Source organism: Prionailurus viverrinus, chromosome E2, assembly GCF_022837055.1.
Source record: "Prionailurus viverrinus isolate Anna chromosome E2, UM_Priviv_1.0, whole genome shotgun sequence".
Taxonomy (NCBI): domain Eukaryota; kingdom Metazoa; phylum Chordata; class Mammalia; order Carnivora; family Felidae; genus Prionailurus; species Prionailurus viverrinus.
In genome coordinates this window covers 2,443,329-2,454,842 of record NC_062575.1, presented here as the reverse complement: position 1 = coordinate 2,454,842, position 11,514 = coordinate 2,443,329, and the positions used below count along the sequence as shown (strand labels likewise).

The following is an 11,514-nucleotide window of genomic DNA, read 5'->3' as shown; positions in this document are numbered from 1 at the left end:
GCCCCGCGTCAGGCTCTGTGCTGACAGCTCGGAGCCTGGAGCCTGCTTCGGATTCTGTGTCTCCTTCTCTCTCTGCTATCCCCCTGCTCATGTTCTCTCTCTGTCTCTCAAAAATAAATAAACATTAAAAAAAAATTAAAGTGGTTTAAACTCAGTTCCATTATGTCAATGAGGGCTTTACAACTTTATTTTTAATGACGAAACATTTACACACAGATGTTATGTGTAAAATTTCATGAGTCTTTAAAAGCTAGTACAGTAAAACATACTTTAGACCTAGAATTCTAATTTTGCCAAATCCATACAATTGTGTAACTGATGTGGTTTGAAGTGTTGGGGTTGGGAGCCGACGGCTGAGAAAGAATTCTTGAGGGACACCTGGGTGGCTTAGTCAAGTGTCTGACTTAGGCTCAGGTCATGATCTCACAGTTCGTGAGTTTGAGCCCCGCGTTGGGCTCTGTGCTGACAGCTAACAGACTGGAGCTTCTCTTGGGATTCTGTGTTTCCCTCTCTCTCTGCCCCTACCCTGCTCATGCTTCTCTCTCTCTCTCTCAAAAAAAAAAAAAAAAAAAAAAAAAATCTTGAGACATCTTTGGTCCAAAAAGGTGCTTTTTATTAAGGTGCAGGGACAGGACCCACGGGAAGAAAGAGCTGCACTGGGGTTGTGACAGATGACTAATTATATACCTTCAGGTTGGGAGAGGGTTAGGGATAGCGTAAGTCTCTAAGGAATTTTGGAAGCAAGGTTTCTAGGATCATGAGGGGGCTAGCTGCTGTTAGGAAACGGTCATTTACTACTGTTTAGTAAAAGCTCAGTCATGAGACTCTTCAGATGTATATCAGGGGGCCATAAGCTTGGAGGATGATTGCCAACATATATCTTGAGGGGGGAGATAAAGGAAGTTTCAAAAGGAATTTTTATATGTTAAAGTAGACTCACAGGATCCTGGAGGGTCGGGATAACCTTAAGCTAAGATTGCCCTTTGCCCCTAGAAAAGTGTCATCATCAAGGCAGCTGAGCTCTTAGAGGAAGGTCAGTCCACCTGTTTCAAGGACTTGCCAATGGGCTGTAGACAGTAAGGACATTTAATTTTTTCTTTTGCCTTTTGTTTCCCATATCATAACTACTACCACCAAGATACAGAAGACCCACAAGTTCCCTGTGCCTTTTATAGTGAGTCTCCTCCTTCTCCTGCCCCCAGCACCCACTGCTCTCTCTTCTGTCTTAAGTGACATTACAAAATGTCACATAAATGTAACCGCATGCAACCTCGATTCTGCGATGGCGGGTGTAGTAACGGCATTATGCCTGCACTGTTGTTAAGTGAGGTTATTCACCAAGCGGAACAAGGCGCTCAGCTCCAGGGATCCAGAAAACTCCGGACTGGCCCTAAACAGTAAATGAATAAAAACATCAGTTAACTCAGATAATCATGAAGGTCACCAGGTGGGTGGCGTCTGTGACTGCGAGTCTGGGCAGCCCTCTGAGAGAGTGACAGAAGGGAACCAGCCCAGACGAGAGTTTGGGGTAAGACCATTCAGGTGCAGGACCCACCAATGCAGGCACGTAGCACCTGGAGGACGGGGTGGGGGCCGGGCCGACCCGAGTGTCCAGGCACAAGGGGACCCATCTGAGGTCGAAGGTGCGAAGTGAATCGGACGCGAGGGCACGCGGCACTCACACACCCCCACCAGGATCACACTCTGGACACCGGCAAAGCCCAGCGCTGCCCTTGCCCGCATCTCGTCTGCGGGGACACAGTCGGGACGCCCACCCGCGGAGCGTGCCACCTGCCCCGCCCTAGCGTCACCCTGCGGCCCCGCCCCTCGCCTTCAGCCCCGCCCCGCCCCGCCCGGGAACTGCGCCTGCGCGCTCCGAACCCGGCGCTATCTCCCAGAAGCCCGTCGGGCGCTGTCAGTACCCCGGGAGGCCTGCACTTCCGGCCAGGCCCGGGTCGGGCATCCATAACCACCGGGGGGCCGCAATCCGGAAAAGCCGGAAGCGGCCGGCCCGGAGAAGGGATGACGGACGCTGTGTAGGCCCAGGGAGGGCTCGAGCCTTGCAGCCTGCGCTCCGCTCAGTCCCGCCGCGGCGCTGGCCGGGACTACACTTCCCAGGACGCTTTGCGGTGGTCGCATACGCCCACTTCCGGCAGCGGCCCGCGGCCCGGGTTGGTGCGGCCCGGCGGTGTCGGGGTCTCGGCGGCCGGGGTGGGCGCGGGGCGGGGCGGGGCCGGCTGGACGCCGGGCGTGCCCGGGGCGGGAGGGGGAGCGAGCGCGCGCGCCGTGCAGACATGCAGGGGGAGGCGGGCACGGGTAGGAGCGCGGGGTCCCGCGGGCAGGAGTCCCCGCCGCGGCGCGGCGCCCCCAGCACAAAGCCCGGGGCGGGCCGGGGCCGGACTGCGGGGACCCCGACTGCCTTCGTCCGTCCCGCCCGGGGAAGGCCGCGCGGGAGGAATGGGCTCCCGTCCAAGGGCCAGCGAGGAGCGGTGACGACGGGGCCTGAGAACCGAGGTGAGGGTGACAGGTGGTCGGGCCTGATGGACGGGGACTAGCGATCCCCCTCAGAGGGCGGGGAGGGCGAGGTCGTGGGGCCAGGGGCTTCTGGGGCCCGAATGCGGGTGAGTGGTTGTCCCTAGGCTCTAGGCTGGTAGGTCGGAGGAACCCACCGGGTTGGAAGTTTACCCTGAGTCCGAGCATCAAGCAGCGGTGCAGGGAAGGACCTTGACTTGCCCCGGGTCAGCCTAGCCGGACACTTCCGCAGTTCATGCTCCCAGAGAGGGGAACCCCTCTCCGCTCCGTGGCAGCCCCCGGGGAGAGTAGTAGTAGTAGGCAGATCACCCCCTTCCAAATTAGTGCTGTCCTGTTCGTGCCCGAGCGTTCGATTCTGCACTTGTTGAAGCCCTTTCCGATTGATTGATGGCTGTGGTTTAAGACTCAGCAGGAAGGGACCGATTCCACGCCGGTGGTCAGGGGCGCGGTGTAGACTCGGCCTCTGGCTACCCCCTTCTGTTCCCCCAGCTCTGCCTTCCAGAGGCCCTGCTCTTCTCCAGGACAGGAGGCAGAAGCAGGAGGCCGCGGGGACAGGACCTGAACTGAAAGCCTTGTCACGGGTGAGTTGGCATTTCCTCCCTCCTCTCGGAAATGTAGTCCTGCTTTTCAGGACTTAATAACGTTTATTTTCTTTTACAAGTTTTCAGTTTAAGATGCCTGTCCTGGGAGCTGGTTCCCATTTCCTCACATTCTGGTGAGTGGTGGGCTGCAGGGGTGGCCCAGGGCCTCCCTCCCTGCTTTCTCTGCATCCCATTTAGTGTTCATTCTTCACTGGTGAAGTGACTCAGCCCCTCGCTGGGCCGCTTCTCTCCGAGGGACCCTGATGGAGCCCAGAGGTGCTCCTTGGGGCAAGCACGACAGTAGCTTGTGCCGAACCTGGTTTGTTTGGTATCAGCTCTGTGCCAGTCCCTGGAGAAACAGATGGCTAAGCCCCAGTCCCTGCTCTCCAAGAGCTTACAACCTGTGGAAAGTCCTGGAAGCAAACAAGGTCCTCAAGTGCAGGTGAGAGGTGAGAGCCGAGTGCAGGTGAGAGCCGCCTGGAGGAGCTCTTGGCTCCTACCTGCCCAAGGGGAGGGTGGGGGGTTGGGAAGGGAGGTGATGTTTTTGAGCCAGAGTTTGAAGGGAGAGGGAAGGGCAGCACGGGTGCAGTATGGAAGGCTGTCTTTTTCTCACTTGATTGTGTGGCTTCTTAAAGTGCTAACAGATAGTTTTGTTTGTGTCTGTCATCTGTGTCTCACAAATAGGAGAGCCAGCTCATACATACATGCACTGGGTTCCAATTGTCCCGCCCAAGCTGCTTCTAAGCAAGTTACCAGTGATCTCCATATTACCAAATGCAGTGCCCAGTTACCGTCTTTAAAAAAAAATTTTTTTTAATGTTTGTTTTTTATTTTTATTTTTATTTTTTTCAATATATGAAATTTATTGTCAAATTGGTTTCCATAGAACACCCAGTGCTCATCCCAAAAGGTGCCCTCCTCAATACCCATCACCCACCCTTCCCTATGTTTGTTTGTTTTTAATTTTTTTTTTAGCGTTTATTTATTTTTGGGACAGAGAGAGACAGAGCATGAATGGGGGAGGGGCAGAGAGAGAGGGAGACACAGAATCAGAAGCAGGCTTCAGGCTCTGAGCCATCAGCCCAGAGCCCGACGCGGGGCTCGAACTCACGGACCGCAAGATCGTGACCTGAGCCGAAGTCGGACGCTCAACCGACTGAGCCACCCAGGCGCCCCAACCTAATGTTTGTTTTTTAGAGAGAGACAGAGTGTGAGCAGGGGAGGGGCAGAGAGAATGGGAGAGAGAATTCCTAGTAGGCTCTGCACCGTAGCAGGGCTTGATCCCATGAACTGTGAGATCATGACCTGAACCAAAATCAAGAGTCAGACGCTCAACCGACTGACACCCAGGTGCCCCCGTCCTCAGTCTTTTTCGATTATCATTGGCTTTTGAAGTAGCTTAGCGATTGGCAAACTTTCAGTGTAAAAGGCTAGGTAGTAAATATTTTAGGTTTATGGTAACTGCTGTAGCTGTTCCTCTCTGCCTTCTAGAGCTCCACTCCTTCTAGAGCTGAGGCAGCCACAGATGAGATATAAATTAATGGGCCGGGTTGCGTTCCAATAAAACTTTATTTACAAAAGCAGTTGGCTGCCAACCCGTGAAATAGCTCATCCCTTGCTCTCTGGTGGGACCCGTTTTTCCCTTGGCTTGTAGGGCACAACATCTGGCTTTCCTCCCACCTCCCTGACCGCTCTGTTCTCACTGCCGGTTCCTCCCCATCTCCCTGACCTACACCTGTCGGCATGCCTTGGGACTGTGTTCTTGGCTCTCCTAGTCCACCTGCACACCTTCTACTGAGGAGGTCAGTTCTCATCTGTAAAAACCAGCCACAGGCAGGCTTCTCCCATATTTGCCTTTCCAGCTCCAGCCTCTCCTCTGAGCTCCAGGCCTGTGTATCCAACCTGACTCCTCCTCTTGAATGTCCAGCGGAAAACTCAGACCCAAGACATTCAGACCCGAATTCTGAGATTTCCCCCAAACTGGCTGCTCCCACCGTTGTCTCTGTCTCAGACCAGTGGCAGTTTCATGCTCCCAGTTACTCAGTGGTGATTCTTATCTCCTCTCTCTGCCTCCCATGTTTGGCTTGTGGCAAACCCTGTCAGTGCAGTTTTCACATTCACATTGTATTCGAACCTGAGGTTTTCACATTGTATTCAGAATCTGATGGTTATCTTTATGCCCACTGCCCCCATCACAGCCTCAGTGGTTATTTTACTGTTGGCCCCTTGACTCCGCTTCTGTGACATCTCCCACGTGTGTTCCTGCAGTCATATCCCAGTGTAGCAACCAGGGAGTGTGTGTGTGTGTGTCCCAACTGCTGTGTCACTCCGTGCTCAGAACCCTCCGGTGGCTTCCCTGAATGAAGGCCAGATCCTTAATGTACTGATGGGGCCCTGCATGACTTTGCCTCTGGACTTTTGGACCTCTGACTCTTTTTTGTTTTTTTTTTTAAAGTATTTATTTTTGAGAGAGAGCGGTCAGGGGAGGGGCAGAGAGGGAGACACAGAATCTGAAGCAGGCTCCAGGCTCTGAGCTGTCAGCACAGAGCCCGACGTGGGGCTCAAACTCACGAACCGTGAGATCATGACCTGAGCCGAAGTCGGACGCTTAACTGACTGAGCCACCCAGGCGCCCCCCGCCCCCCCCCCGGCTTTACTCTTTTTATTTTTTTTAATTCTTAGCACATTTGAACGCACTATATATTTACTTAATATATCTGGTTTTCTGCTCTGAGTACATATGACACAGGCAGCGATTGTGGGCAGTTTCACCCCAGTGCTGGATTCAGAAAATATTTGGTGGGGGAGTGTGTGAATAAGTCTTAAATTTCTCTTGTAGCTGATGTTTTGCTGTTTAATGTAGCATGATAATAACTTTTATACCTGAGAATGCGCTTCATCCCTGAGTATTTCCTATGAATACATTCCTAAAACTTTTTCTTACTTTGTGGATTAAAGTTTGTTACACTTACACGAAATTGGAATGCTTCAGCAGCTGTATTTGGATGGAACAGCAACAGAGCCTAAAAAAGTAGAATTTCTGTTATGGTATGGGGGGGGGGAGTAGACTTCACCACTCCCCCCCAAAACGACCAGTTTTTCATTCATGTACCTTAAAAATTAATTGAATTGTACAAAAAAAAACCCCTCTTTAATGCATTTTTTCTTATAGAATATTTATGTTCATTTTTTCCTATAGCATATTAATACAAAGTATTTTTGTGTAAGGATAGCATCGCTTTTTTCTGTTTGTTTTAATCCCTGTCCCGTATTAAGAGTCAGACCACCGGATCTGATTCTTGTATCAGGTGTATCTTGGTGTTTTCTCTATGGTGTGGTGTGACATGTCAAAACCCTTTTGGAAGTCTGCACGCTAACAACGGGAGTAAGAACATGACCCCCACACTTGAGAGAGTGCTGTGTCCCCTTGAATGAAGTGGGTTGACCCGGACACGAGTTGAAGAAAATTTGTTTTATCTGAGAGCCGAGTTGCCTTGTGGATCCTGTTTCACTGTCATCAGCGTTATGGCTGGTGTCACCGTGGAACCTTTTACTAGAGGCGTGATAGTGTGATGTGGACCGTGGAGCCAGGCTGCCTGGGTTCGGAAGCTAGCTCTAACACTGGATCGCTGTGTGACCTTAAGGCCCCTTAATCGACCACGTTTTCTTCGTCTGTAAGAAAAGGGAACGATCATGGCGCCAGCCTAGTATGGTTCTTGTAAGGGTTAACTAAGTTAGTATAGATACCGTGCCTGGAACAGAGTAAAGGTGCCTGGCACTTGGCAAGATCTCAGGAAGTGTTAGCTCTCAGCACCCTCGTGTCATGGTGGTTTAGAAACGTACACACCAGCGCCTTAGATGATGTGCGTTAATGTAACCATTGGACGGGAGTTGGCAAACCGGCCTAATCCGGCCCGTCACCTCTTTTTGTATAGCTTGTGAGCTACAAATGGTCTTTCCGTTTGCAGTGATTGAAAAAAAATGACAAACAGTATGTCATAACACGTGGAAATTATAGAAGTTTACGTTCTGGTGCCCATAAACGAAACCTCCTTGCACATAGCACTGTGGTTTAGGTATCGTCTGTGGCACCTTTCACGCTGCAAGAGCAGAGTTGAGTCGTGACAGAAGCTGTCTGGCCTAAGACGTTTGCTCTCTGGCCCTTTACAGAAAGCCTTTGCTGATCCCTGATGTCAAGGTTAAGGGTGTGGACTATGGAGCCAGACTGCTGGGTTCCAGATCTTGGCTCTGCAGTTGACTCCACGATCTTGGGCAAGTTAGAGCTCTCTGTTCCTCATCTGTAAAAGGGGAATGGTGATAGTACCAACCCTCAGGGTTGTGGGGTTGAGTAAGTTCAGAGTTGTGTCTGGACTGTTACAAGTGTTGTGAGCGATAATTGTTGCTGTGTACAGTAAAAGACCTTTGTTAGCTCTCTTACTCTGGGCTGTGCTCACAGATCACCACAGAGCGGGAGGCTTCTATACAGCACACATTCATTTCTCACGTTCTGGAGGCTGGGAAGAGCCAAGATGACGCTGTTGGCAGATTGTAGGTGGTGCCCGATGTGGACCCGCTTCCTGTTCTGTTGCTGGCGCCTTCTCTCTGTGTCCTCACATGGGGGGCTCTGGAGCCCTCTAGGTCTCTTTTATAAGGACACGCAGCCCATTTGAGAGGGTTCACCCTCATGACCAAAGCACCCCCAAAAGGCCCCACCTCCAGATGCCATCACACTGGGTGTTAGGATTCCAGTGTATGGATTCTGGGGGGACACAAACATTCAGACCACAGCACTAACTGAAGCCATTGATTCTGTACATAAAGGGCAGTCTGTATAAACTGAGAAAATGTCTTACTTGGAAGGTTATACTGATAATGTTAGGTCTCTCTGGAACATAGGAGTAGAGAGGTGGATAAGGGGACATTTCTTACTAAGAAAAATCAAACCCCAAAAAACCCAGTTGGCAAATATGAGAAAATACTGGAACTTACACTCTTCTTTGTAGGAGCTCCCAATTCCGGTTTTGTTACCGATGACCAAGTAGTAACAAAGGCTAGAAAAATGGGCACCATTTTCTCTTGTACCAACAGACTTACGAAGTTATTGTAAAGATGCTGTAAAGATACTATAGATTTTTAAAAGGTGTTGTAATTTGTGTATCATTCATATACTCTATTCTATGTAATTCGTTTCATTTAATAAAAGATATCTGAAAGATTTTTGAAATATTTGAATGTCCGGAAAATAAAGAACCGCAAGGAGGGAGCGTGTAGTTAGAACTGTAAGGCTGGAATCCGTGAGAACCCGGCTTCTAGAATCAGGTCAGAAGAAAAGCAGAGCAGTAGCATATGTCCGAGCACCTGTATCTTTGAACACAGTTTAAAATATTTGTATGGAAAGGGTTTTTTGTGTGTGTTTAAGCCACTTTGTTGAGGTATGATTGGCATGTAGGAAGCTGCACATTTTTAATGTGTACAACTTGATGAGTTTGAGGGAAAGTGTGTCCTGGTGAGACCGTGCCCGCCATCAAGGCCATAAGCTTATTCATCACCTTCCAAAGTTTCCTCCTGCCCTCATCATCGTCATCATTATTATTTTTGGTGGCGGGAACACTCAACCTAACATCTGCCCTCTTAGCAAATTTTAAGGACGCAACATAGTATTGTTAGCTACGGGCGTGATGCTATGCATTACGTCTCCAAAACGCATTCATCCTGTGTAAGCGAGACTTTGTTCGCCTGACCACCACCTCTGCATTTCCTCCTCCCCTGGCCCCTGGCCACCGGCATTCTACTCTCTGCTTCTGTAAGTTTGACTGTTTTAGCTTCACATATAACTGAGATCGTGCAATGCTTGTTCTTCTGTGTCTGGCTTATTTCGCTTCGCACCTGCCTCGAAATGCTTGAGTTTCAGTATACTCGAAGATTCCACCGAGCCTTGCACAGTTTTCAGAATTTGAAGGCATTTACATGCTGGCGCACATGGATATGAACAACCCAGGGAAAGAGAGCTCAGCAAAATTAGCACTCTTGTTTTTTTTTTTAAACTTTATTCTGAGAGGCAGTGCTCATGGAAGCTGGGGAGGAGCAGAGAGAGAGGGAGAGAGAGAGAATCCCAAGCAGGCTCCATGCTGTCAGCACGTTGCCTGATATAGGGCTCCAACTCATGAAACCGTGAGATCATGACCTGAGCTGAAATCGAGACTTGGACGCTCGGGGCGCCTGGGTGGCGCAGTCGGTTAAGCGTCCGACTTCAGCCAGGTCACGATCTCGCGGTCTGGGAGTTCGAGCCCCACGTCGGGCTCTGGGCTGATGGCTCGGAGCCTGGAGCCTGTTTCCGATTCTGTGTCTCCCTCTCTCTCTGCCCCTCCCCCGTTCATGCTCTGTCTCTCTCTGTCCCAAAAATAAATAAACGTTGAAAAAAAAAATTAAAAAAAAAAAGACTTGGACGCTCAACTGCTTAACTGACTGAGCCACCCGGGTGCTCCGAATTAGCGCTCTTATTACTTATTCAGCCAGCAAATCAGTTCCTCCGCTTTCAAGTCAGATGCTCCAACTTGCAAAATTATTGTCGCAAAGTTGTTGTTGAGAGCTGGCCAGCATTCGTTTTAGACTAGCGCTCAGGTGGGTGTATGAGCGTGTCGCTTGCTTAGAGCACACCAAGCAGCTCTGGGCTGTTTGCTGCAAGTATTCCCGGGTGTCTTCTGTGGTGGGGGCCCTGTCAGCCTCCCACTTAGGAGATTTATGCGTCAAGGTTACTGTCTTCACGCAGGTTACAATACAGAACCCGTTTGACTTGTCTTGACACAGTTCAGTTAAGAATACCTTCAGAAATGGTGCGGGTCAAAGAGGGCACGATAGAAATTATTCAACAGACACCACACCTCCAAGGAACTTTGTTTCCAGTAGAATTACGTGAAGCTGTAAGCGAGAAGGCTCACCCTCCGGTTGGCAGCATCATGGCTAACGTTCACGTACATGTGGCCCTTCCGCACTGGGCCTGTGCTCCCTTATTTAGTCCACATCACAATGTGGGGTTTTGTTGATTTTTCTGTCATACAGCTGGGGAGCTGGGGTGTGCTGCGGTCTGGGTTCAGGCTTTGTGGGTGGTCGGACTTGCTCACTTACTGGCTTGAGTATAGACTTTTAAAATGCCAGGGCTCCTGGCCCTCTAAACTTAGAGGACAGCCGCTAGTGGGAAGCCAAAGCCACAGATTGCCGGGGTCACAGTTTGAATTAAATTAATGTTTAAAATACCTTGGAATGTGTCCAAATTCTGTGCTGAAATCATAAAAATCTGCTACATAAAAATCCACCATCTCTGGATGAGATGAGCAACAAATGTGTTCATGTACCTCCTTGGTATGTCCTCGTCCTCGACACTTCCCAGCTTCTCGAAGGTGGCGCCTTGATTCTCCTTTTAATTATTTTGAGAGAGACAGAGATTGAGAGGGAGAGAGAGAATCCCAAGCAGGCTCTGCACTGTCAGTGCAGAACCCGACGTGGGGCTTGAACCCATGAAACTGTGAGATCATGACTTTAGCCAAAACTAACAATTGGGCACATAACCGACTGAGCCACCCAGGTGCCCCAGTGACACCTTGATTCTTTTTTTTTTTTTTTTTAATTTTTTTTTTCAACGTTTATTTATTTTTGGGACAGAGAGAGACAGAGCATGAACGGGGGAGGGGCAGAGAGAGAGGGAGACACAGAATCGGAAACAGGCTCTAGGCTCTGAGCCATCAGCCCAGAGCCCGACGCGGGGCTCGAACTCACGGACCGCGAGATCGTGACCTGGCTGAAGTCGGACGCTTAACCGACTGTGCCACCCAGGCGCCCCTACACCTTGATTCTTAAAGGCATTTGTAGTACTTGTCATTCTTACTAAACACTCCTCCTTATTTCAGAAAACGGAAAAGAGGATTTTGTTAGTGGATTTATTTACTTTTTGTTTTTACCACCAATGCTCCACATCTAATGAGCACTGAAAGTGAAATAGAAATCCTTAGAACCTAGTTTGGGGTTTAGTCCTCTGTGCCTTTTGAGGTTCATCTTCAGATTTATTTCCCCCCATTCTTGTGCTGATCCAGGTCCCTCGCGTGCCCTCGTGTCAAAAAATACTCTGACACCCGTTGTACATGGGGACAGTTGAGCCTCCATATTCATTGATCTGAATTGACATCACGTTTTTCTTGTGTGTGCACCTGCACAAAATTGCCTCCATGTTTTTCTCTTTTCTCTGCATGTTTTTCCTTATCTGTATAGTCTCTTACCCCAGATGAGGAGAAGGTAATCCTTAGACCCCTGTCTTAGTCTGTTCAGGCTGCTGTAACAAAATCCTGCAGACCGGAGGCTTGGACAGCAGACGTTTATCTTCCCGGTCAGTTCTGGAGGCCGGAAGTCC

General features: G+C 49.9%; 1 protein-coding gene across 5 annotated transcripts in view; it reads left to right on the top strand.

Moving 5' to 3' along the window:
- Positions 1–2,263: 2,263 nt before the first annotated feature.
- Positions 2,264–11,514, top strand: part of LOC125152479 (zinc finger protein 470) — a 46,920-nt gene continuing 37,669 nt past the window's right edge. Inside the window, exons 1-4 of one of the 5 annotated variants that reach the window (XM_047834438.1) lie at positions 2,474–2,514; positions 3,022–3,113; positions 3,194–3,247; positions 3,449–3,579. In XM_047834438.1, the coding sequence (XP_047690394.1) occupies positions 3,475–3,579 (105 nt within the window). In that variant the 5' untranslated portion in view covers positions 2,474–2,514; positions 3,022–3,113; positions 3,194–3,247; positions 3,449–3,474. Of the gene's footprint in view, positions 2,515–3,021; positions 3,114–3,193; positions 3,580–4,314; positions 4,916–11,514 lie in introns of those variants that run through there. The other 4 variants (XM_047834439.1, XM_047834441.1, XM_047834437.1 and 1 more) reach the window with 4 other exon arrangements.